The sequence below is a fragment of the Mirounga leonina genome, unplaced genomic scaffold (genome assembly GCF_011800145.1).
Source record: "Mirounga leonina isolate KUSES-001 unplaced genomic scaffold, KU_Mleo_1.0 Mir_94, whole genome shotgun sequence".
NCBI classification, from domain to species: domain Eukaryota; kingdom Metazoa; phylum Chordata; class Mammalia; order Carnivora; family Phocidae; genus Mirounga; species Mirounga leonina.
Genome location: NW_023270855.1, coordinates 46,414,750 through 46,437,578, shown reverse-complemented (window position 1 = coordinate 46,437,578; position 22,829 = coordinate 46,414,750). Strand labels below are relative to the sequence as shown.

Genomic DNA, 22,829 nt, shown 5'->3' with positions numbered 1-22,829 from the left:
CATTGGAACCCTCATACATCGCTGACGGGAATGTGAAACGGTGCAGCCGCAGTGGGAAATGGGTCTGGCAGCTCTTCAGAAAACTAAACATAGAATTACCACGTGACCCAGCGATTCCACTCCTAGGCATATACACAAGGGAATGGAGAGCTGGTATTCCACAAAAACTTGGACACGAATGTTCACCACAGCTGCACTAGTCGCAATAGCAAAAAGGTACAAATCACCCAAATGTCCACTGATGGATGAAGGGATAAACCAGATGTCAGGAATAAAGGGGTCATACGTGGATACAACATGGATGCACCTTGAAAACAATATGCTGAGTGAAGGGAGCCAGATAGAAATGGCCACATAGTGTATGAAATGTACAGAACAGACAGATCTATAGAAAGCAGAGTATTGGTTGCCAGGGGCTGGGGGAAGGGGAATGGGGAGTGATGGCTAATGGGAATGAGGTTTCCTTTTCAGCGGATGCTAATGTTCTGGAGCTGGTATCAGTGAAGGTTGCACGACATTGTGAACTCAATGTACTACGTGTCACTGAATTATATACTTTAAAATGATTAAAATAAGTTATATGTTGGGGGTGCCTGAGTGGCTCAGTCGTTAAGTGTCTGCCTTCGGCTCAGGTCATGATCCCAGCGTCCTGGGATCGAGCCCCGCATCGGGCTCCCTGCTCCGCAGGAAGCCTGCTTCTCCCTCTCCCACTCCCCCTGCTTGTGTTCCCTCTCTCGTTGTCTCTCTCTGTCAAATAAATAAATAAAATCTAAAAAAATAAATAAGTTATATGTTGTATGTATTTTGCTGCAACATAAAAATGGTACCAGAGAACACTACCTAGCCACGAAAAGGAGCAACACTTGCTCCTCACCATAAGAGAAGCGAGATCCAAGAGTGGACACCCTCTGTGATCCCATTTATGTGAAGTTCAGGACCAGGTAAAACTCACCTATAATGACAAAGGTCAGGGCAGTGGTTGCCTTGAGGGAGGGGAGCGTCAACTGGAAAGTCCAAGCAACTTCCAGGAGCTGGGCATGTCCAAGATCCTGACCAGAGGGGTCATCGCCCTTGTCAATCTCCACTTTAGACATTTATGAACTTGCCCATGCCTTATGTTAAACCTCAAGAAGAATGATGGGGCGCCTGGGTAGCTCAGTCGTTAAGCGTCTGCCTTCGGCTCAGGTCATGATCCCAGGGTCCTGGGATCGAGTCCCACAACAGGCTCCCTGCTCAGCGGGAAGCCTGCTTCTCCCTCTCCCACTCCCCCTGCTTGTGTTCCTGCTCTCGCTATGTCTCTCTCTGTCAAATAAATAAATAAAATCTTAAAAAAAAAAAAAACCTCAAGAAGAATGTTTAAAAAAAAAAAAAAAAGAACTGCCAGGGTAGGAAAACAAGAGTGTCCAGCAGTCTTGAGGGCTAAGGGCTCCATTTTCCCCACAAATGCTATCATCTGATCCCTCTAGGGATGGATGACCTTGAAACAGGCATGGAGCTGGGTGTAGACAAAAGCAGGAGGGTAGTGACCTGACTCTGGTGCCTGGGATTTCAGAAATGATTCCCCCAGATGCTTCATCTCTGGGGGGATGCTCCCCACATTTCCCATACGGGGCTCATCTACCTGGATGACACTCCGGGACAGAAAAACCTCAGGACTCCAGAACGCTGAGAACATCAGCCCCCAGAGTCCTTGGGGAGGACCTTTCCTCCCGAATCAGACACCCTGGTGGAGAACATCCTCACACTTCAGGGCCCTTTAAGACAAACTAGGATTAATAGCAACAATCATAACTCACAGCCTTGGGCAGGAGGAAGAGCATAGATTTCAGTCAGAAGGTCCTGGATTCAAGTCCTAACTCAATCAATAAGTACACATGAAGGAATAAATGAATGGTGGACAAATGGGCTTTTCACCCCCATTCCACAAGCCTTTATCATGCATTTCCGGGATACTCAGCCTTGTCTTGCAAAAGGTCAGGGCTTCAGAGAGGTCTCTGCCTGGCCCAACCTCCAACTGAGCTCCCAGCCTGACAGGTGAGCTAGAGCCTGACATAGACACTCCCACTCCTATTATTGCTCATAGCACTAATGGAAGAAATCACCAGCAGCCAGGACACAGGGGAGGGAGCTAAGAAGGAGGGACTGGGATAGAGGAAGAATGCCAGGGCCAAAAAGAGAGAGAGGAAGTGGAGTACTAGAACGTTAGACAGCACGTGGCCAGCGACTGTTCTACACTGACCAGGGAGGAAGTTGGGCTGAACAACCCTAGATAATGAAGGGCAGCAGGAGGCTGATCATATTTCTCAGGGCTTTTCATTTCTGTCTTGTATACCTCCAGAGATGGAGACCTCACTCCCAAGAGGGACAGCTGAGCCCTTAGCACAGGCAATCGTCAAAAAGTTTGATGCAACTTAATTTTTAAAATAGTGGCCACCATAGTTTGAAGGATTGAATGAGGGACGCCTGGGTGGCTCAGTTGGTTAAGCAGCTGCCTTTGGCTCAGTTCATGATCCCAGGGTCCTGGGATGGAGCCCCGCTTGGAGGTAGGGGGAGTCCCTGCTCAGTGGGCAGTCTGCTTCTCCCTCTCCCTCTGCTCCTCCCCCTGCTTGTGCGCAAGCGCACGCGAGCTCTCTCTCAAATAAATAAATAAAATCTTTTTTCTTAAAGATTTTATTTATTGGGCGCCTGGGTGGCTCAATTGGTTCAGCGACTATCTTCGGCTCAGGTCATGATCCTGGAGTCCCAGGATCGAGTCCCGCATCGGGATCCCTGCTTGGCCGGGAGTCTGCTTCTCCCTCTGACCCTCCCCCCCCTCATGTGCTCTCTCTCTCTCGCTCTCATTCTCAAATAAATAAATAAATAAAATCTTAAAAAAAATTAAAAAAAAAAAGAGAGACCTAGCGAGAGAGGGGAACACAAGCAGAAGGAGTGGGAGAGGGAGAAGCAGGCTCCCCATGGAGCAGGGAGCCCGATGTGGGGCTCGATCCCAGGACCCTGGGATCATGACCTGAGCCACAGGCAGACGCTTAACGACTGAGCCACCCAGGCGCCCCATAAATACAATCGTTTTAAAAAAGGGTTGAATGAGATTGTTTGGGGAAGGAGGGGTACCCATGTGAGACAGGCAGTCAGTGCCTGCCACAGGCTGGATCTAGAATCAGACTCACTTGGTTGGGTTCAGCTCTATTCTACCACTTAAGGAGCTGATGACTTCATTTCTCCAAGCCTCTGTTTCTTCTCCTCTGAAATGACCATAATAACATTACTTACCTCACAGATTTATTCAATGAGCTAATGGAGTAAAATGTCTGGCACATAAGTGCAAGCGTGTTACCCTGCTCCAGGACCCAGAGTGCTCCGGAATGTACTTTCCTACCTTTAAAACTTTACACGTGCTCTAACGTCTGCTTCATATGCTCTTGCCCCACCACTCATACCTGGCAAACTCCTACACATTCCTTAAAGCCCTAGCTATAAGATACCTTTCTCTTCTCTGTTCAAGCCCTGACCCAGGGAGTTAGAAGCATGTGGACCTGGTTCTGACTGGGCCTACTGTGATGTAATGAGTTCCCGGGGAGCACGTGGTAGGCATGCAGTCAAAGCTTGTTGAATGAATGGATAGATGGATGGATGGACGGACGGACGGACGGACGGACGAGGGAATGATCTTTTGGGAGGGGGTGGCCAAAGTGGAGAGCCAAGAATCTGCCAACCACTTCGGTGCTCCCGTCCCCACCTCCCAAGACCAGAAAGGGCCAAAGGGGCAAGACGAGGGGCGAGGGGGCTTCCGGGCGGGGTTTTCTTCCGGTTCGGCCCCTTTAAGGGGCGGGGCCAGCGGGGTGGGCGCTCGGAGCGTCAGTGCGGCGCGAAGATGGCGACGGCGGCGGCGGCAGCGGCGGGCCCCGGGGCGCCCCAGGCGCCGAGCTCGCTGCTGCTCGTGGTGGGCGGCGAGTGCGGGTGCTCGGGGCTGCTTGCCTATGTGTTGGAGGAGCTCGAACGAGGTCGGGCCGGCCTGGGGGCGCGGGGTGCGGGAGGCGGGCGCGGCCGCGCGTCTCGGCCCGAGGGCCGGGGGGTGGGGCGGCCGGGTTGGGGGCGGGGAGAGGGTGGGGGGCGGCGGGGTCCCGGGGCCGGGAGGCTCGGTCTTCCTCGTCGTTAGGCGCACGGCGCGGGCTGAAGCCTTGGGTGCCCACGGAGGAGGCGGCGCCCGGGCCTGGGTTGGGCTGCCCCGCCCCGACCGGGGTGCAGCTCAGGGACGGGACACGGGCCTGGGCTTTGGGACCCGCGTGATTGGGCAACACAGACGACGGCTCCGCTTCCCGCCTGCCGGGGGGAGGGTGGGGTCGCCTCGAATTCACCGGTCTTAGCAGCCTAGACGTCCTGGAGGAAGGAGCAGGGGTGGAGAGGCTGGGCCTGGAGCCCCGGGGCCCACTTTCTGTTGCTCCACAGGGAGCTTGCTAATTGGGGTGTGGGTGGGCGCGGCGTGCCCAGGGGATTTGGCATCTGGGGAGGTGAGTCATAGGTGCACCTGCAAGGCTCACCTGCAGCCACTTGGCACGGTGGCCCGGCGGGTGTGGTGCACCCCACACCGTGTTTGGAGGTCATTCATTTCCCCCCTCCCTCCCATCAGATGGGCAGGGCCTGCGGTCTGGCGCCTGTAAAAATGGGAAGGCAGCGCACACTTCTATTCTTGTGCTTGGGAATGTCGTCGTCTGTGCCTGGTTCTCCTGGCCCCTTCCCCGCGGCCCCACGCGCAGGGATAGTGTGGGGACCACAGGCAGGTTCAGCTCTGCTCTCACAGGGCCAACAGTCTGGTAGGGGGATGAACCCAAAGTGGGCGAGGAGATGGAACAAGTTTTAAACTCACCTGCTGTCAGAAGTGCCCAGAAGGATGCAAAGGGCTGAGGACCTGAGGTTAGAGAGGCAGAGGGAAGGGCATCCTGAGAATGGGAGCCGCTGGCGCAAAGGCCAAGAGGTGGGAGCATGTTTGGCCCTGGCTGGGTGGAGGAGCTGTGAGACCACTGGTGGGGGTGGGGGAGATGATGGAGGGGTCGAGATGACTGTTTAGGAGGTGGGAGCTTTCTTGTTGATGTTGAGTCTTCTCTGTGAAATGCCGAGTTACGCTTTGGGTTCCTTGACGCGGATGCAGAGAGCTCCAAGGACACTTTGGGTGGTTCTGAGTCTCCAGGCTGTTGCACTGGGGGGCAGGTTGAGGGGAGGGGCTGGGATTGCTCCTACTGCCAGATGCTAGTTACTGAACTATTCTGGGAACAGAGGAGCCCAGCTGATTCCCCGCCTCACTTCTCCTGCCCCCCTTCCCCCCAACAGGCATCCGGTCTTGGGACATTGACCCTGGCATTTGCAGCCTTGATGAGCAGCTCAAGGTTTTCGTGTCCCGGCACTCCGCCACCTTCTCCAGCATCGTGAAAGGTGAGACTGGAGACCCTGCATGCCTCAGCTGCTCCCCTTCCACTCATTCATTGGGCAAGTGTTCTCTGAGTGCCCACTATGTGCCAGGCATGGGGTTCAGGTATCGCTGTAAACAGCAGTAGTAATATAGCTGCGATCTACAGTGTGTGGAGCAGGGGCGGGCCCTGACCCGGCGCTAACTCCCTTGGTCATCAACTCTACATGAGACAGGACCGCGTGTTTTTGTTACCATTTTGCAGATGAGGCAGCTGAGGGGTGGGGGGAACAGGGCGACCTCCAGGAGTGGGTTCTTTGGATGAGAGGCATCTGGGACTGGTGTGTCAAGTGGAGGGAAGGGCCCAGGCAAAGTGAGAAGATATTTGGAAAGTGAGGGGCTGCTGAGTGGGCCTGAAGGGTGGAGTATGGGCCCTGTGTGGCAGGGACTGTGTCTGGCTCGTGGCTGTGAGCCCCGTACAGGGCTGGGTGCACAGTAGGTGCTCAGTAGATGGGGAGCTGGGAAAGGAGCAAGATCAAGGAAGGGTTCAGGATGCCTGGGTGACCCACCGCACAGAACAGCTGCTGGGCGGGTTCCACGTGTCACCCGCAGCCCCTCTTGCTTCAGCCAGCCTGTTGAGTCAGCCCTAGGCTGCTGCAGGAGGGGAAGGAAGTGTCCTTTGGCTCATTGTCCTAGCCGTTCCTGGTGGCTTCCTGACCCCTCACAGGATTGAGGGGGCAGGGGCTGGAAATCCCGTCTGCTCTGTGTGACGGTACCAGCTCCTTCCTCTCTGTATGCCTTAGTTTCCCCACCGGAATGAGGCCATGTCCGTACATGATAATAAGCATGTGATAAACTGATAAAAGGTTGATCAGTGCCAAAAGGTCCCCAGCCTCAGGCCTGGGGCTCCATTTTTGAAACATCTGGGCTCTGCGGGGCAGACCAGGGTTCAGATTGCAGAATCACCCCCACTCCCTTCTTTGTGGCCCAGGAGGCCTCCCTGCCCCCGTGCTCCCCTCATTCTGGCCTCACCTACCACTTCCTGATCCTCATACAGTCCTGCCTCAGAGTCCTTTCCCATGTCTGACCTCTTCCTGGTGTGCCTTGTTGGTCCTCCCTGGGCTCAGGCTTCTTGCCTATAAAATGGGGGTGATAGTGCCATCCACCTTAGGGCTGACTGCTGTGAATTGGGGCCTGTGAGCCGTGGAAGCCTGTTGTCCCTGCTCTTTCCAGTGTGAGGCCTGCCAAGGCAGGTTTCCTGTTCTTGCCTCATCCTGACCTGCAGCTCCACCATGTGCCTGTTGATCCTCAGATAACCCCTGGCTGGGGTTCCCGGGAAGCAGAGTCCTGGAGGGGCTTGTGACTGCCTGGAGTCACATAGGGAGGCAGGGTTTGACACTGGGACAGCCCGGCCCCATGCACATGGCCCAGCCCCAAACTCACTGCGCCCGATTCCCCTACAGGCCAGCGGAGCCTTCACCACCGCGGAGACACCCTGGAGACCCTGGTCCTCCTGAACCCATCAGACAAGTCCCTATGTGACGAGGTAGGGAATAGTCCTCTCCTGGAGGGAGCAGGCTGCTGGGACCGGCGCCCTCCCAAGCCTTGCCTTCCTGCATCCCTGGCTTTGTGCTGTTTGAAATCCTCTTGACACTCACTAGCATCGCCCCCTCCTTCAGGAGACCTCCCCAGATGGCCTTGGCTGCAGCTTATTCCCTCCTCAGGGGTGATGGTGGGAGTGGGTAAAGTCTGGAAAGACTGGAGTTTGGGAGGAAGGAATGGAGCAGGGAATGTCTGGAGGCAGGAAGGTGGGACTTGACTGGTGTTTGCGTCTTGTGCCTCCCTCCTGACTGGGCCCTAGGAGCTGTCTGAATTGACTTTTTTTTTTTTTTAAAGATTTTATTTATTCATTTGAGACACAGAGATACAGAGAGAGAGGGAGAGCATGAGCAGTGGGGGGAGACAGAGGGAGAGGGAGAAGCAGGTTCCCCACTGAGCCAGGAGCCTGACGTGGGGCTCGATCCCAGGACCCTGGAATCATGATCCGAGCCGAAGGCAGACGCTTAACCATCTGAGCCACCCAGGCGCCCCTGAATTGACTTCTTAATACTTGTAGCTTGTGGACATCTGTGTTTTTCTCGCAGTTATCCATGGGAAAGATGAACAAGATAGGGTCCCAGGACCCCCCTCTAGAGACCCTCGTACAGGTTGATTCCTCTGATCAAAAATGCTCCATTTTGTTTCCTCGGGGAGCTCTGAAGGTGATAGAGCCAGACACAGATACTCTCCTCCCCATGGCATTGAGGCTGGGCCAGAGAGACAAGTGGACTGGAGGGAGTCCAGAAAAGTGAGCTTCTAGGAAGAGGAGGCACTGGAGCCTGGCTTTAGGTTGAGCAGCAGGAGTTTGTCTGGGGTGGGGTGCAGGACTCAGGGCCCGGAGGGTATCCTTCCAGCCTCCTGTTGAGAAGTGGGCTGGGGACAGGGGTGGGGTGGTTGTATGTAGATTTGGGGTTGGAGGCCATTCCAAGGGGGGGTGCAGGCTTTGTGACTGCACAGAGTAGGGGCTTTAACCGTCTCCCCTTCCCCAGCTCCGGAATCTTCTGCTTGACCCTGCCCCTCACAAGCTGCTGGTGCTGGCTGGGCCCTGCTTGGAAGAGACAGGGGAGCTGCTACTCCAGACAGGGGGCTTCTCGCCCCGCCACTTCCTCCAGGTCCTAGGGGACAGAGAGGTAAGTCCCCTCCTCTTCATCCTGCTTCCCCTGGCTCTGAATCCTGGCTTGTCCGCATCAGGCTGTGTGGCCCTAGTGACCTGCCCCCCACCACGTCCCATCGCCTCTTCTGTGGAACGGTCCCTTTTGTTGTTGGGGCTCAGTTCCCTTGCCCACTGCAGTGTGTGGTTTGAGGCTAGGCCTGTAGATCAGCAGACCTCCCAGAGACTTCAAGTGGCACCCCAGGTTCTAGGTCCCAGCAGGGTAGGGTCCTTCCTAGAGTCCTTAGTCTGGGTGGGGCAAATGAGCAAAACTCTGGTAAACCACCTTTTCACATTTATGAGAGTGATGGAATGATGGGTGAGATAAGAACCAGATGCGGGGGTAGGGGATGTGGAAGGTCTTCTCTGGAGGGAGCTGTGCTGTAGGAAGAGAACAGCAAGTGCAAAGGCCCTGAGGCAGGGAGAGTAAGAGAAAGGGTGGGGGAGGGAAGCAGGTGGTGAGGCAGGACCGTATGTCTCTGTGGACCATGGGGAGGGCTGGGTTTTGTCCTAAGGGTGCCGGGGAGTGGGCAAGGGATTCTCCCAGGCCCCGGAGGCTTCTAACCATTACCCCCTTCTGCAGATCCGGGATCTCCTGGCATCCACACCCCCACCTGCAGACCTGCCCAAGCTCACCATCACCTGCCCGACCTTTGGCGACTGGGCCCAGCTGGCGCCTGAAGTGCTCGGCCTCCACAGCGCGCTCCGGCTGCAGTGGAACCCGCCCGTGCAGCTGCCGGCGTCCGAGGGCCTGCGCGAGTTCCTGGAGTATGTGGCCGAGTCGCTGGAGCCGCCGTCTCCCTTTGAGCTGCTCGAGCCGCCGGCGTCCGTGGGCTTCCTCAGGCTCGCCCGGCCCTGCTGCTACATCTTCCCCGGCGGCCTCGGCGACGCCGCCTTCTTCGCCGTCAATGGTTTCACCGTGCTGGTCAATGGTGGTTCCAACCCCAAGTCGAGCTTTTGGAAGCTGGTGCGGCACCTGGACCGGGTGGACGCCGTGCTGGTGACCCACGCGGGCGCCGACAGCCTCCCGGGCCTCAACAGTCTACTGCGGCGCAAGCTGGCGGAGCGCGAGGAGGCGGCGGCCGGCGGGGGGTCTGGGGACGACCGGCTTCGCAGGCTCATCTCCCCCAACCTGGGGGTCGTGTTCCTCAATGCCCGTGTTGCTGCCTCGCGTCTGGTGAGCGGCGAGGACGAGGCGGAGCTGGCCCTGAGCCTCCTGGCCCGGCTGGGCATCACACCGCTGACTCTGAACCGCGGGCCACTCCCGGCCGAGCCCACCGTGCTCTTCCAGAAGATGGGCGTGGGCCGGCTGGACATGTACGTGCTGCACCCGCCCACGGCCGGGGCCGACCGCCCGCTGGCCTCCGTGTGCGCCCTGCTGGTGTGGCACCCCGCGGGCCCCACGGAGAAGGTGGTGCGCGTGCTGTTCCCTGGCTGCACCCCGCCCGCCCGCCTCCTGGACGGCCTGGTCCGCCTGCAGCACTTGGGCTTCTTGCGGGAGCCCGTGGTGACCCCCCAGGACTTGGTGGGGCCTCGACGAGCCGAGAGCAAGGAAAGCGTGGGCTCCCGGGACAGCTTAAGAAGAGAAGGCCGGACGACAGCACCCAGCAGGCCGGCCCAGGAGCGCCCCGGGGTGGCCCGGAAGGACCCGCCTCGGGTTGAGGCCCCCCGCAGGGCTGAGAAAGAAGCCAGGGTCCCCCGGGAGGTGAAGAAGGACCCCAAGCCCAGCATCCCCCGGACCCAGCCCCAGGAGGTACGCCGGGCGGCGTCTGCTTCAGTGAGTGTGAAGAAAGCGGGTGCCCCGGCCGCCCCCAGGCCCCGCAGAGCACCCAATATCCCCCGGCCAGGGGTCCCGCCAGCGGAGAATGGGCCCCGCAGCCCCCCTACCTTCCGGTGTGGAGAGGCCAGCCCCCCAGCAGAGACCTGTAGTTCCCCAGCCCCCCAGCTGGTGGCCACACCCAGCCAGGAGAGCAGCCTGGAGCTGGGGCTGAGCCCGGCCGGGGAGGACAGCAGCGCCTTGGAGGAGAAGGCGCTGGAACTGCTTTTGGATGCCAGCACCCCCCGGCCACGCACACCCTCGCCTCCCGGAGCCCAGCAGGGCCTGGCTGAGGGCAGCGGGCGGCTGTCGCTGAGCCCGCTGCGCGGCGGGGAGGCTGGGCCAGATGCCTCCCCCACAGTGACCACGCCCTCACTGCCCGCTGAGGTGGGCTCCCCGCACTCCACGGAGGTAGACGAGTCCCTGTCCGTGTCCTTCGAGCAGGTGCTGCCGCCGCCTCCGGCCACCACGGGCGAGGCGGGGCTGAGCCTCCCACTTCGTGGCCCCCGGGTCCGGCGCTCGGCCTCCCCGCACGACGTGGACCTCTGCCTGGTGTCGCCCTGCGAGTTCGAGCACCGAAAGGCTGTGCCCGTGGCGCTGGCGCCTACATCCCCCGGCAGCTCCGATAGCAGTGCTCGGTCCCAGGAGCGGGCCGGCGCTCCACGGGCTGAGGAGACGCCACCCACGTCCGTCAGCGAGTCCCTGCCCACCCTGTCTGACTCAGACCCCCTGCCTGCCGCCCCCGGCCCTGCGGACTCAGACGAGGACACGGAGGGCTTTGGGGTCCCTCGCCGCGACCCCCTGCCCGAGGCCCTCAAGTTCCCCCCACCGCTGCCCACCCCACCCAGCATCTGCATGGTGGACCCCGAGATGCTGCCCCCTGAGCAGGCCCGGCTGACAGAGGGCCTCAGCCGTACCCGGAAGTCCCTGGCTCGCCCTAACCCCAGCACAGCCGCCTCCAAAGCCACTCCAGCGACCACTGCCAAAACCAGGGGACTGGCTGGAGGAGACCGGGCCAGTCGGCCGCTCAGCACCCGGAGTGAGCCCGGTGACAAGGGAGGTCGGGTGCCCCTGTCCAGAAAGTCCTCAGTCCCCAAGACGACCGCTCGGGGCCCCTCTGGTAAGTACCCAGGAGCTGGAGTCCTACGGTGGGTTACTGGCCCAAGTCTTTGTTCCCTACTTGCTGTGTAGCCTCAGCCACACCTGCCACCCTCTCTGGGCCTCAGCTTCTCATATAAAACGGAAGTTCTGGTTCACCATTCAGGCACTTGTAAGTCTGAGGCATTCAAGCAGTGCCGTCGGGGGAAACATAAAGTGAGCATATCTGTCCTTCTGAACTTGCTGTGGTGACAGTACATAACAAGAAGCAGGTGAAATTAATTTTATTTTATCTATCTATTTATATGACAGAGAGAGACACAGTGAGAGAGGGAACACAAGCAGGGGGAGTGGGAGAGGGAGAAGCAGGCTTCCCGCCGAGCAGGGAGCCCGATGCGGGGCTTGATCCCAGGACCCTGGGATCATGACCTGAGCCAAAGGCAGACACTCAATGACTGAGCCACCCAGGCGCCATGGTGAAATTAATTTTAATAGTATATTTAATCCCTTTGTGCAGAGGTTTCCAAGCCCACCACCACCAGGTTGGATGCTGGGCTGGGAGGACTAGGTATACTGTGCTCCTTGTGGCTGAACTGTATTAGAGCATAAAACATATGGAACAGAATCAGCAAGGGCAAGAGGCTTGGGGTGTGGGGGGGCGGGGCGGGGAGTCCCTAGAGGGAATCCAGGCACAGGCTTCTAGAGCTGCCTCCCAGCGTAGTCACACCATGTGCCTTAATGCCAGAGCAGTGAACCGCAATGACCCATGGGAGGTGATGCCTCCCAGGGAGGCTCATTAGAGACTGGAGTGCCCAGGATTTCTAGTGGGGGCTGGGCACGTTGTCCCCCTCTGCCTGACATGCACCCAAATTCCGGGATTCTCAGAGAGGGGGAAGCAGGGCTTCAGCAGGAGCCACAGCGCTGCAGGACCTGGGGTGGGGGGGGGGGGCAGCGAGCCACCCTTGTGCAGACAGTGGGGACCTTTCTGAGATCTAAGTCCCCCAGACTCCAGCCAGGGGCCACCCTGTAAGCCGACTCTCAAGCTAGCAGTCTTGGGTATGCCGTGGTAACTTTTCTCCCGGTTTCCCTTAGTTGTGATGAAATGTACACGACATGACGTCACCGTAGCCGTTCCTAAGCACACAGTTCAGCATTAAGCGCACTCATGTTGTGCAACCATCACCGCCATCCCTGTCCAGGGCTCCTTTTATCTTGCAAAACTGAAACTTTGTCCCCATTAAACACTAACTCCCATTCCTCCTCTCCCAATCCCCAGCACCCACCATTCCACTCTCTGTTTCTAGGACCCTGATGATGCTAGGGCCCTGTGTAAGTAAAATCCTACTATATTTGTCTTATTTCACTCAGTAGAATGTTTCCATGGTTCATCCATGCTGTAGCCTGCGTCATAATTTTCCCCCTCCCCCCCCACTTTTTTTTTTAAGAATTTCCTTCCTTTTTAAGGTTGAATAATACTCCGTTATGTGGATGCACCGTATTTTGCTTATCCATTCACCCGTTGATGGACACTTGAGTTGTTTCCACCTCTTGACTACTGTTGAACCACGTTGCTGTGAACACGGTTTGACAAATATCTTTTGGAGATCTTGCTTTCAACTCTTTTGGGTATATTCCCAGAAGAAGGATTGCTGGATCAGATGGTAATTCTATTTTTGATTTTTTTTCGAGGAACTGCCATACTGTTCCACAGCGGCTGCACCCTGTCCTCCCACCAACAGTGCAAAAAGGTTCCAATTTCTCCACATCCTCGCCAACACTGTTTTCTGATTTTTTTTTTTTTTTTGATAGTGGCCATGTGATGGGTGTGAGGTGGTATCTCATGGTGGTTTTGATTTGCATTTCCCTAATTAGTGAGCATCTTTTCATGTACTGTTGGCTATTTATATATATATATATTTTAAGATTTATTTGTGAGAGAATGAGAGACAGAGAGCATGAGAGGGAGGAGGGTCAGAGGGAGAAGCAGACTCCCCGCCGAGCAGGGAGCCCGATGCGGGACTCGATGCGGGACTCGATCCCGGGACTTCAGGATCATGACCTGAGCCAAAGGCAGTCGCTTAACCAACTGAGCCACCCAGGCGCCCCTGTTTATATATCTTTTTTGGAGAAATGTCTATTCAGGTCTTTGCCCCTTTTTGAATCCGGTTGTCTTTTTGTTGTTGAGTTATGACAGTTCTGTATATATTCCAGATAGTAATCCTTTATCAGATATATGATTTGCGAATATTTTCTCCCATTCTGTGTTGCCTTTTTATTTTGTTGATAGTGTTCTTTGCACAAAAGTTTGTAATTTTCACAAAGTCCTGTTTGCCCTTTTTTTTTTTCTTCCTGTGCTTTTGGTGTCCTATCCAAAAAATCATTGCCAAATCCAGTGTCGTGAAGCTTTTGTTTTGTTCTAAGAGTTTTATGGTTTTAGCTCTTATATTTTGCTCCTTGATGAATTGAGTTAATTTTTGCCTGTGGTGCTAAATAAGGGCTCAACTTCATTCTTTTGCATGTGGACATCCAGTTTTCCTAGCATCAGTCTTGGCATCCTTGCCAAACAACATTTTACCACATATGTGAGTGTTTCATTTCTGGGCTCTCTATTCCCTTGGCCTGTTACATATCTGTCTTTATGTCAGTACCACTCTGTCCTGATTAGTATCCCTTTGTCGTGAGTTTACAAATCAGGAAGCGTGAGGCCTCCCAACTTTGTTCTTCAGTATTGTCTTGCCTTCCGGAATCCTTTGAGATTCCATATGAATTTTAGGGTAGATTCTTCTCTTTCTGCAAAAAGCCATCCCTGGCACTTTGACCGTGACAGCATTGAATCTCTAGGTCGTTTCAGGTAGTGCCAACCGCTCAGTGGATATTTAATTCTCCAGTCCACAAATACGGGATGTCTTTCTGTGAATTTCTGTGTCTTTTTTCATTTATTTAAGAAGTGTTTTGTAGTTCTCGTGTATTTTATTTTCTTGGTTAAGTTAATTTCTAAGTTATTTTTTTTGATGCTATTGTAAATGGAATTGTTTTCTTAATTTCCTTTTCAAGTTGTTCACTATTAGCATACAGGAGCATAACTGATTTGTGTGTGTTTATTTTGTCTCCAGCTACTTTGCTGGATTTGTTTATTCTAGCAGATGGTGTGTGTGTGTGTGCACGTGCACATTATTTGAGTTTTCTACACTAAGCGCATATCCTCTGTGATCAGAGATAACTTTTAATTTTTTCTTTTCCAACCCAGTGCCTTTTCGTTTTCTTGCCTGATGGCCCTGGCTAGCACTTCCAGTACTGTGTTGACTAGAAGTGGCAAAAGCCAACATTTCTTGCCCTGTCCCTGCTCTTAGGAAAAAAGTTTATAGTCTTTCACCATCAAGTGCGATGTGAGCTGTGGGTTTCTCATGTATGGCTTGTATTACGTTGAGGCAGTTTCTTGCTACTCCTAATTTGTTGAGGGTTTGGGGTTTTTTTTGTAAGATTTTATTTATTATTTATTTGACAGAGAGAGAGAGAGCGAGAACAGGAACACAAGCAGGGGGAGTGGAAGAGGGAGAAGCAGGCCTCCCACTGAGCAGGGAGCCCGATGTGGGGCTCGATCCCAAGACCCTGGGATCATGACCTGAGCCAAAGGCAGATGTTTAACCGACTGAGCTACCCAGGCGCCCGGAGGGTTTTTTTTTCTAATCTTTTTATTTAGAGGGTTTTTATCATGAAAGAGTGTTGAATTTTGTCTAATGCCTTTTCTGTAACAATTGAAATGATTATGTTTTTTTTATCCTTCATTCTGTTAATGTGTATTGTGTTGATTTTTCTCTTTTTTTAAGATTTTATTTTTAAGGGGTGCCTGGGTGGCTCAGTCAGTTAAGCATCTGCCTTTGGCTCAGGTCATGATCCCAGAGTCCTGGGATCAAGCCCTGCATTGGGCTCCCTGCTTAGCAAGGAGCCTGCTTCTCCCTCTCCCTCTACTGCTCCCGCACTGCTGTGCTCTCTCACTCTTGCCCTCTCTCAAATAAATAAATAAGTAAAATCTTTAAAAAAAAAAGATTTTATTTTTAAGTAATCTGTATACCCAATGTGGGCCTATATTGATTTTTTTTTTTTTTGTATGTTGAACCATACATCCCAGGGATAAATCCCACTTGATCATAGTGTCTGATCCTTTTCCTATGCTGCTGAATTTGGCTTGCTAATATTTGTTGAAGATTTTTGCATCAAGGTTCATAAGGGATATTGGTTTGTAGTTTTCTTCATAGTGTCTTTGTCTGACCTTGGCATCAGGGCAACACTGGCCTCAGAATGAGTTAGGATGTGTTCCCTGCTCTTCAGTGTTTTTGGAAAAGTTTGAGAAGGATCAATGTTAGTTCTTCTTTAAATGTTTGGTGGAGGGACGCCTGGGTGGCTCAGTCGGTTAAGTGTCTGCCTTCGGCTCAGGTCATGATCCCAGGGTCCTGGGATCGAGTCCCGCATCGGGCTCCCTGCTCCATGGGGAGCCTGCTTCTCCCTCTGCCTCTGTCTCTCTCTCTGTCTCTCATGAATAAATAAATAAAATCTAAAAAAATAAAATAAAATAAATGTTTGGTGGAGGGGTGCCTGGGTGGCTCAGTTGTTAAGCATCTGCCTTCGGCTCAGGTCATGATCCCAGGGTCCTGGGGTCGAGCCCCGCGTCGGGCTCCCTGCTCAGTGGGAGGCCTGCTTCTCCCTCTCCCACTCCACCTGCTTGTGTTCCCTCTCTCACCGTGTTCCTCTGTCAGATAAATAAATAAAATCTTTAAAATAAATAATAAATAAAATAAATGTTTGGTGGAAACTTAGTGAAGCTGGGGAGGGCTTTAATTACTGATTCAGTCTCCTTACTAACAATGAATCTGTTCAGCTTTTCTGTTTCTTTGTGATTTGGTCTTGGTAGATTTTGTGTTTCTAGGAATCTGTATTTTTTCTAGGTCATCTAGTTTGTTGGTTGTACAGCTGTTCACGGTACTCTCTTAATGCTTTCTATGTCTGTAGAGTCGGTAGTAATGTCTCTACTCTTACTTCCGAGCTTAGTAATTTGAGTCTTCTCTTTTTTTTCTTAGTCTAGCTAAAGGGCTGTCAAGTTTGTTAATCTCTTTGAAGAACCAACTTGAGGTTTTATTGATTATCTTTTGTGTTTTTCTAGTCTCAATTTTTAAAATCGCTGCTCTTATCTTTATTATTTCCTTTTTTCTGCTAGCTTTGGATTTCCTTTTGTTCTTTTTCTAGCTCCTTGGGTTGCAGGGTTGTCACGTTGAGATGTTCTTTTTTTAATATAAAATATTTATAGCTATAAACTTTCCCTTTATCTCTGCTTTCTCTCAAGGAGATTCTCTTCTTTGTCTTTCAGCAGTCGGATTAAAATGGGTCTCACTGTGGATCTCTTTGAGGTCATCCCACTTGGAATTTGTTTTGTTCATGCAGCGTTCTCTTGCACGTCTGTCTTTCTGTGAGCATCTTTAAGACAGTTTTTGTCCAGTAAGCCCACCGTCAGGCCTTTCTGGTTTCTGTTGATTTTTTTTTTCTTTTTTTCCTTTGGATAAGCTGTACTTTTCCTGTTTCTTTGTATGCCTTGTGATTTTTGCTATTGTTGAAAATTGGACATTCGAATTTAATAATGTATTAACTCTGGAGATCCAAATCTCCCCCTTCCCCAGGGGAGGTTTGTGTGGCTTCTCTGGTTAATTGCTGCTTCTGTGCTGGGGGTCAGTCTGAGGTAGAAACTGAGGGTCGGGCGCCTGGGTGGCTCAGTTGGTTAAGCAACTGCCTTCGGCTCAGGTCATGATCCTGGGGTCCTGGGATCGAGCCCCGCGTTGGGCTCTCTGTTCAGCGGGGAGCCTGCTTCTCCCTCTGCCTCTGCCTGCTGCCCCCTCTACTCATGCTTGTGCTCTCGCTCTCTCTGAAATAAATATATAAATCTTTAAAAAAAAAAAAAAAAAAAGTCCTGGATGCCTCGCCTGTGTTTTGCAACCCCTGCTCGTCTCAGCTCATACCTGCCATGTTGCAGTGGTTGGTGACACCGTGGAGGGCAGTGCAGGCCTAGAAATACCAGGGGACTGGTGGGAGAGCATTGATGATGCTTAGCAGTGATCATAACTTGAGCTCGTTCCCTGAGTGCTTGCTCACCTGTTCTAGGTGCCTGGGTGGCCCTGACCGTGGCTCTGGCTTCTCTCGCTCATGGCCTGTCGTTGGTTCCTAGCCTCAGTGCCCACCTGAGCTGCCACTTCTTATCCTTCTTGGGCACATTCCAAGGGAGGCACCTGATGGGCCCCTGTGAGCTTTGGCAGGTGCTACCCAGGCCTTGGGGCGGGGCTGGCCCCCGGAGGCTGGGAGTCATCCAAGGCCCTTTCTGCCAGGGCATTTGGCCACTTGGGGTCTCCTTCTCCTACTGCCTCGGACAGACTGACCCTCTGTGCTCGTGTCAGCAAACTGTGCCTCAGAAGAGCCAGAAGATAAACGTTTTCAGCTTTGCAGGCCAGATGGCCTCTGTCCCAAGGATTCAACTCTGCACTGTGGCGGAACAGCAGCTTAGCATGTAACCGAATGGGCATTCTGGCAAAACTGCATTTACAAAAGCAGACCGGGCTGCCAGCCCCTGCTCTACCCCTGTCCTGCCCTGTGGCTTCTGCCCACGCCCCCCTCATCTTCCCTTCACTGTTCTGCCTCTGCGGCTCCTGTCTCCCTTGCGCCTTCCATAGCCGCGGTGGCTTTCTCTTCCTGAGTCTTAAGATCCTCACCACCGCTGTTCCCAGCCATGAGTGAAGGATGCCACTTGCCGGGCGCCTGGGTGGCTCAGTTGTTAGGCGTCTGCCTTTGGCTCAGGTCATGATCTCGGGGTCCCGGGATCGAGTCCCATGTCGGGCTCCCTGCTCGGCGGGGGGCCTGCTTCTCCCTCTCCCATTCCCCCTGCTTGTGTTCCTGCTCTCGCTATCTCTCTCTGTCAAATAAATAAAATCTTTAAAAAAAAAAGATGCCACTTGCCCAAAGCGGGGGGATTCATTCATTCTGCAAATGCCCCGGCAGCCCTCTGGACCCACACCCTGAGCTGGGCAATGTTTATGATCATAAGATGCCAAGCATCTGGCCGGGTTTCCTGGACCTGAGATCCAGGTAGGTCTTCAATCAGTTGATTCTGAGACACACCTGGGACTGGTGGCCTCATCCCCTTTGCATAGGCTCTGGATTCAAGGCCATGCATGAGGCTCTGAGAGCTGTGCCACATCCTGGGTCTCCCTCTTGCAGTTCTGTCCCTACCACACCCACTCTGTCTCCCCATTGCCCTTGGCAGCAGGGATTTTTGTCTCTCTCGCTTACTGCTGTGTCCCCAGTGCCTAATGCCCAGGAGGGTTCGGTAAATGCCCCATGAGTAGTTGAACAGATGGGTGCTGCAAAAGCAGCAGATTGTTCTAGGTACCGGTTGCTTTGGGAGCCGAAGTTCTAAAAACCTCCTCTTCCATGAAGCCCTCCCTGATTGCCCCTTCCTACCTTCCTTACCTCTGGCCCTGGGTATGTCTGTGTCCAGGGACTAGCCAGGGAGGGTCCAGGCCACTGAAGATATGACCGGGGTATCTGTAGCGTTCACTGAGTAACTGCCCACACCAGGGAGAGCTTGTCAACTATAAGATAGTGAGATCAGGCCTTCTCCTGAGGAGGGAACCACTTGGAGGGGTGTAGTCAGAGCTGGGAACCCCTTCCCGGGCCCTGGGTCTCGGCCCCTTCCTGGTCCCAGGAGCTCAGGACTGACGCTGTCCTTCTTGCCCACAGGGTCAGCTGGCAGCCGACCGGGGGGGTCAGCAGCCCCTCCTGGCTCCCCTGTCTACCTCGACCTGGCCTACCTGCCCAGCGGGAGCAGCGCCCGGCTGGTGGACGAGGAGTTCTTCCGGCGGGTGCGTGCACTCTGCTATGTCATCAGTGGCCAGGACCAGCGCAAGGAGGAGGGCATGCGGGCCGTCCTGGATGCACTGCTGGCTGGCAAGCAGCAGTGGGACCGTGACCTCCAGGTGCGTGACCACCCCAGGGCCTCAGGCAATCGTGGCACAAGGTGGGGCCCACACTTCCTAATACCTTCCTGTTGAACGTCGTCTTATGTGCGACCCTCACCCACCCACAGAGGCAGTGGGGCTCAGAGAGGCTAAGCTGGGTCTCCAGGGCCATGGAAACAAAAGCAGGCGCAGAGGTCCCAGCAGCTCTCAGGACTCTGTTCCTGTTGTGTCCACTTCGTCTATCTGCAGCAGCCTGGGTGCGGGTGCTGGGCAGGACTCGTGTGACGGGCCAGGAGGAAGAGGCGAGCTGTCAGTGCAGCTGACAAAGGGGAGAATTGAGCCTGTGGGCTGGGGTTGTCCCCAGAGGAGGCCTGGAAGCAGAGCCTTGGAGCGTGAGGCAAGTTTGGGTAGAAGCAGCAGATTCCAGGTCCCTGGCCACCCGTGCCGCGTGTGGGCCGGCCGGCGGGAGAGCAAGCCTGGCATGTGCAGGGGAGGAGCCAGAGGGAGGCCTGCTCTCCTGTGCTGTGAGAGGCTCCCTTCCCCTGGGTGCTGTGGGGAAGAGAAGGGGCTTCGGGGATGAGCTGGCCCCCAGCCACAGACGTCCAGGCAGGAGAGAAGGGAAGCCGAGCAGACGTGCTCAGGAGAAGGGCCTGAGATGCCGGGAGTGGAGTCGGGGGCGGGGCCGGGAGGGCAGAGGGGACCCCCTCCCCCTCACCATCAGGCCGTCTGTCCCACCCGCAGGTGACCCTGATCCCCACCTTCGATTCGGTGGCGATGCACGAGTGGTACGAGGAGACGCACGCGCGGCACCAGGCGCTGGGCATCACCGTGCTGGGCAGCAACAGCACCGTGTCCATGCAGGACGAGGCCTTCCCCGCCTGCAAGGTGGAGTTCTAGCTCCGGGCCAGCCCCCCGCCCCCGCCCCCGCCCCCACCCCCCCAAGCCCGGAGTCTGCCGCTGCCTGAGACTCCCCTGCATCAGAAATAAACCAGGCACCCCACTCGGCTGTGGCCTCCGTTCCTTCTGCTGACAGGAGACTTGGCAACGTCCGGGGCTGTTGTTACCACTGTGCCGGCCCCCAGTTCGGGGGGAGGCATGCTCTGGCCTCTGTGTGGCGGATGGGAACGCCCCGGCCTGGGGGAGGGTGTGCCGCTCTGGTAGGGACTACCGGCGGCTGTGGGTGCTGCTGACCTTGAGGGGCTGATTTTCCCTGTGGGGAAGCTGGTTCCCCCGGGCAGCCGCTGGACCCCCACCACACACCGGTCCGTGACCAAGGTGAGATTTGAGCCCCAGGCCCTATGCTCCAAAGCTGGAAAACAGGTTCCTCCCCGTTTCTAGAGACGATCGATGCTCCTGGCAGGAGAGTCCCCTGCCACAGAGAGGTCTTAAAGAATCGGAAACCCAATGGTCACAAAACATTAATTCCCGAAGAACCCCCTTCCTGCTCTCTGCACGTGTGGAGATGCCTAGACATACATTAGAGAACGTGCCACGTGCACCGGCGTGGATGGCGACCCCGAAAGCGTACGTCTGTCCTGTCACCCGATGTCTGGGAATGTCACCGAGTAGAGAGATGGAATTAAGTGAGGGATCTTGGGATTATCTGGATGGGCCCTAAACCCAATGACAGGTGTCCTTATAAGAGACAGAAGAGGAGACATTGAGAAAGGAAGGCTGTGTGGGGATGGAGGCAGAGATTGGGGTGATGGGGCCGCAAGCCAAGGAGCACTGGAGCCTCCAGAAGCTGGGAGGGGTGAAGAGTGGTCCTCCCCTAGAACTTTCTGAAGGAACCAACCGTGCTGGCACCTTGATTTCAGAGTTCAGCCTCCAGAAGTGCGTGAGAGTGAACTGTTGTTTGGGGTACTTTGTGATGGTGGCCCCAGAGGAACTGGTCGGCACACAGCTCCCTTCCCTGGCTGCGGTGGCCCGAATCACCGCGTATGGCTGCGGAGGGCCTCCAGCCGAGGACTCGGAGTTTCTCGCAGATCTGGAGGCTGGAAGTCAGGGTGCCGGCAGGGCCGGGGTCTGGTGAGGAGGCTTCCTGGCTTGCACATGGCTGCCTTCTGGTCGGGTGCTCACGTGGAGCGGGAGGGGCGTGGGGGCACGTTCTCTGACCCCACCTTCTTAGGAGAGCACTGACCCCATTGCGAGCCCCTCCTTCACTACCTGCTGATCTCCCGGAGCCCCCACGTCCACAGACACCGTCACGACACCGTCACGATGGGGAGTCGGGCTTAAACACAGGAATTGAGGCGGGGGGTCTGTATGGTTAGGGCTCAGCCTGTCAGTATCCAGCGTCTGGTTGGACTGGCCCCTGTGGTTGCACGCCCTTCAGCAACACCCATCAGGAAACTGAAAAAAGGAAAGGTTTCTTACCGACAAGACCTGGAGCTCCCACAGCACCCCCAGGGCGGGCCACACAGTGAGGGGGTGGGGGGTTCCCTGGGCTGGGCCTCTGCTTTTTTTTTTTTTTTTAAAGATTTTATTTATTTATTTGAGAGAGAGAATGAGAGAGAGCACATGAGAGGGGGGAGGGTCAGAGGGAGAAGCAGACTCCCTGCCGAGCAGGAAGCCCGATGCGGGACTCGATCCCGGGACTCCAGGATCATGACCTGAGCCGAAGGCAGTCGCTTAACCAACTGAGCCACCCAGGTGCCCCTGGGCCTCTGCTTTTATTGGGGTCCAGGATGGGGGCGTGGGGTTCCCAGGGCTCATTGCTTATGGTAAAACTAAAACATAGGAGCGGGAATTTAAAGCGCCAGAAAGGAAAGAACAAGTGACCCCAAAGGCCAGTTCTCAAAAGCAACCAAGAGCTCTCAAGGGAGCCTGGGGGGCAGGGGGTGGGGGCGGCAGAGAGCTGGCTGTTTATCAAGCGTGAGGCTGGCAAATAGGTTTATTCCAGATAGCTATCTTTGAAGCGGATGCCTGGGCAATCAGAGCTTAAGCCAGGCACTTCTATTACAAGAAGAAAAAGAAAATGCCCAGGAGGCACACAGTTCAGAGCTGTCGGCGGCAGTAGGCAGGGAGATGGCTACAAAGGGTTGGCGGTTGGCGTGGGGGACCTGACTGCTCCCTGTGGGAGCCACCAAACTGGTGTCCCGCTGTCTTCATGTGGGATGTTGGGGCTTGACGGGGCCAGGCCGTCGGGAAGCGCAGACGGACATCAGGAGAGCCCGCCTGGGAGCCACAGGGATGGGACCCACCGGGGCGCTGTGGGTGAGGCCGGGGCGCAGCTCAGCACACACCGGCCCTGGGAACGGGGGAGCGGCAGTCTGGGGGAGCTGCTCAGCACCTGGCACCTGGATCTGTGACCCTGCGCCCACTTGGTTGTCGCTGCACCCGCCTCCCACCGCTCACAGGGAAGGGGAGCGCTGGTGTCGCGCCAGGCAGGATGTGTGGTGTGGAGACAGCCGGGCCCCCCACTTCTGCTGCTGGGCATGCCGGCTGTGGCCCCTTGCCCGCTTTTTCCTGTTGCCAGGTAAGGGTGGGCTTCTCAGCCCCGGGTCTCAGGGTGGGTCACTGTGTACAAGTGAGGCCACACGGCCCAAGGTTTCACTTTGGCCAAATGTCCAGTGACAGGTGCTGCCTCCCATTCTCATTTCATTTGTTTTATTACCAGGGAGGTTTTCTAAAATGTGTTTATCTGTAATGGGCTGCTTCGACTGTTTTTATTACATGGGCATCTTTTTCTCATTTATACATCATAATTCTGCTTTTTAAGTACACTTTTTAGGGGACGCCTGGGTGGCTCAGTCGGTTAGGCGTCTACCT

At 55.1% G+C, this 22,829-nt stretch overlaps 1 protein-coding gene across 1 annotated transcript; it reads left to right on the top strand.

Moving 5' to 3' along the window:
* Window positions 1–3,870: 3,870 nt before the first annotated feature.
* Window positions 3,871–20,061, top strand: MAP1S (microtubule associated protein 1S). The gene is made up of 7 exons (XM_034996822.1): window positions 3,871–4,001; window positions 5,326–5,427; window positions 6,865–6,947; window positions 7,990–8,130; window positions 8,734–11,086; window positions 18,841–19,076; window positions 19,800–20,061. Exons 1-7 carry the CDS (start codon window positions 3,872–3,874, stop codon window positions 19,953–19,955), a joined length of 3,201 nt encoding a protein of 1,066 aa, XP_034852713.1. The 5' UTR covers window position 3,871; the 3' UTR covers window positions 19,956–20,061.
* The last annotated feature ends 2,768 nt before the right edge of the window (window positions 20,062–22,829 follow it).

Bases quoted from the DNA above. Each gene is read 5' to 3' on its own strand.
- MAP1S (XM_034996822.1), top strand. From the start codon at position 3,872: ATGGCGACGGCGGCGGCGGCAGCGGCGGGCCCCGGGGCGCCCCAGGCG. The intron at 6,948-7,989 runs GTAGGGAATAGT...CCCCTTCCCCAG, and splicing joins ACAAGTCCCTATGTGACGAG to CTCCGGAATCTTCTGCTTGA. The intron at 11,087-18,840 runs GTAAGTACCCAG...TCTTGCCCACAG, and splicing joins GACCGCTCGGGGCCCCTCTG to GGTCAGCTGGCAGCCGACCG.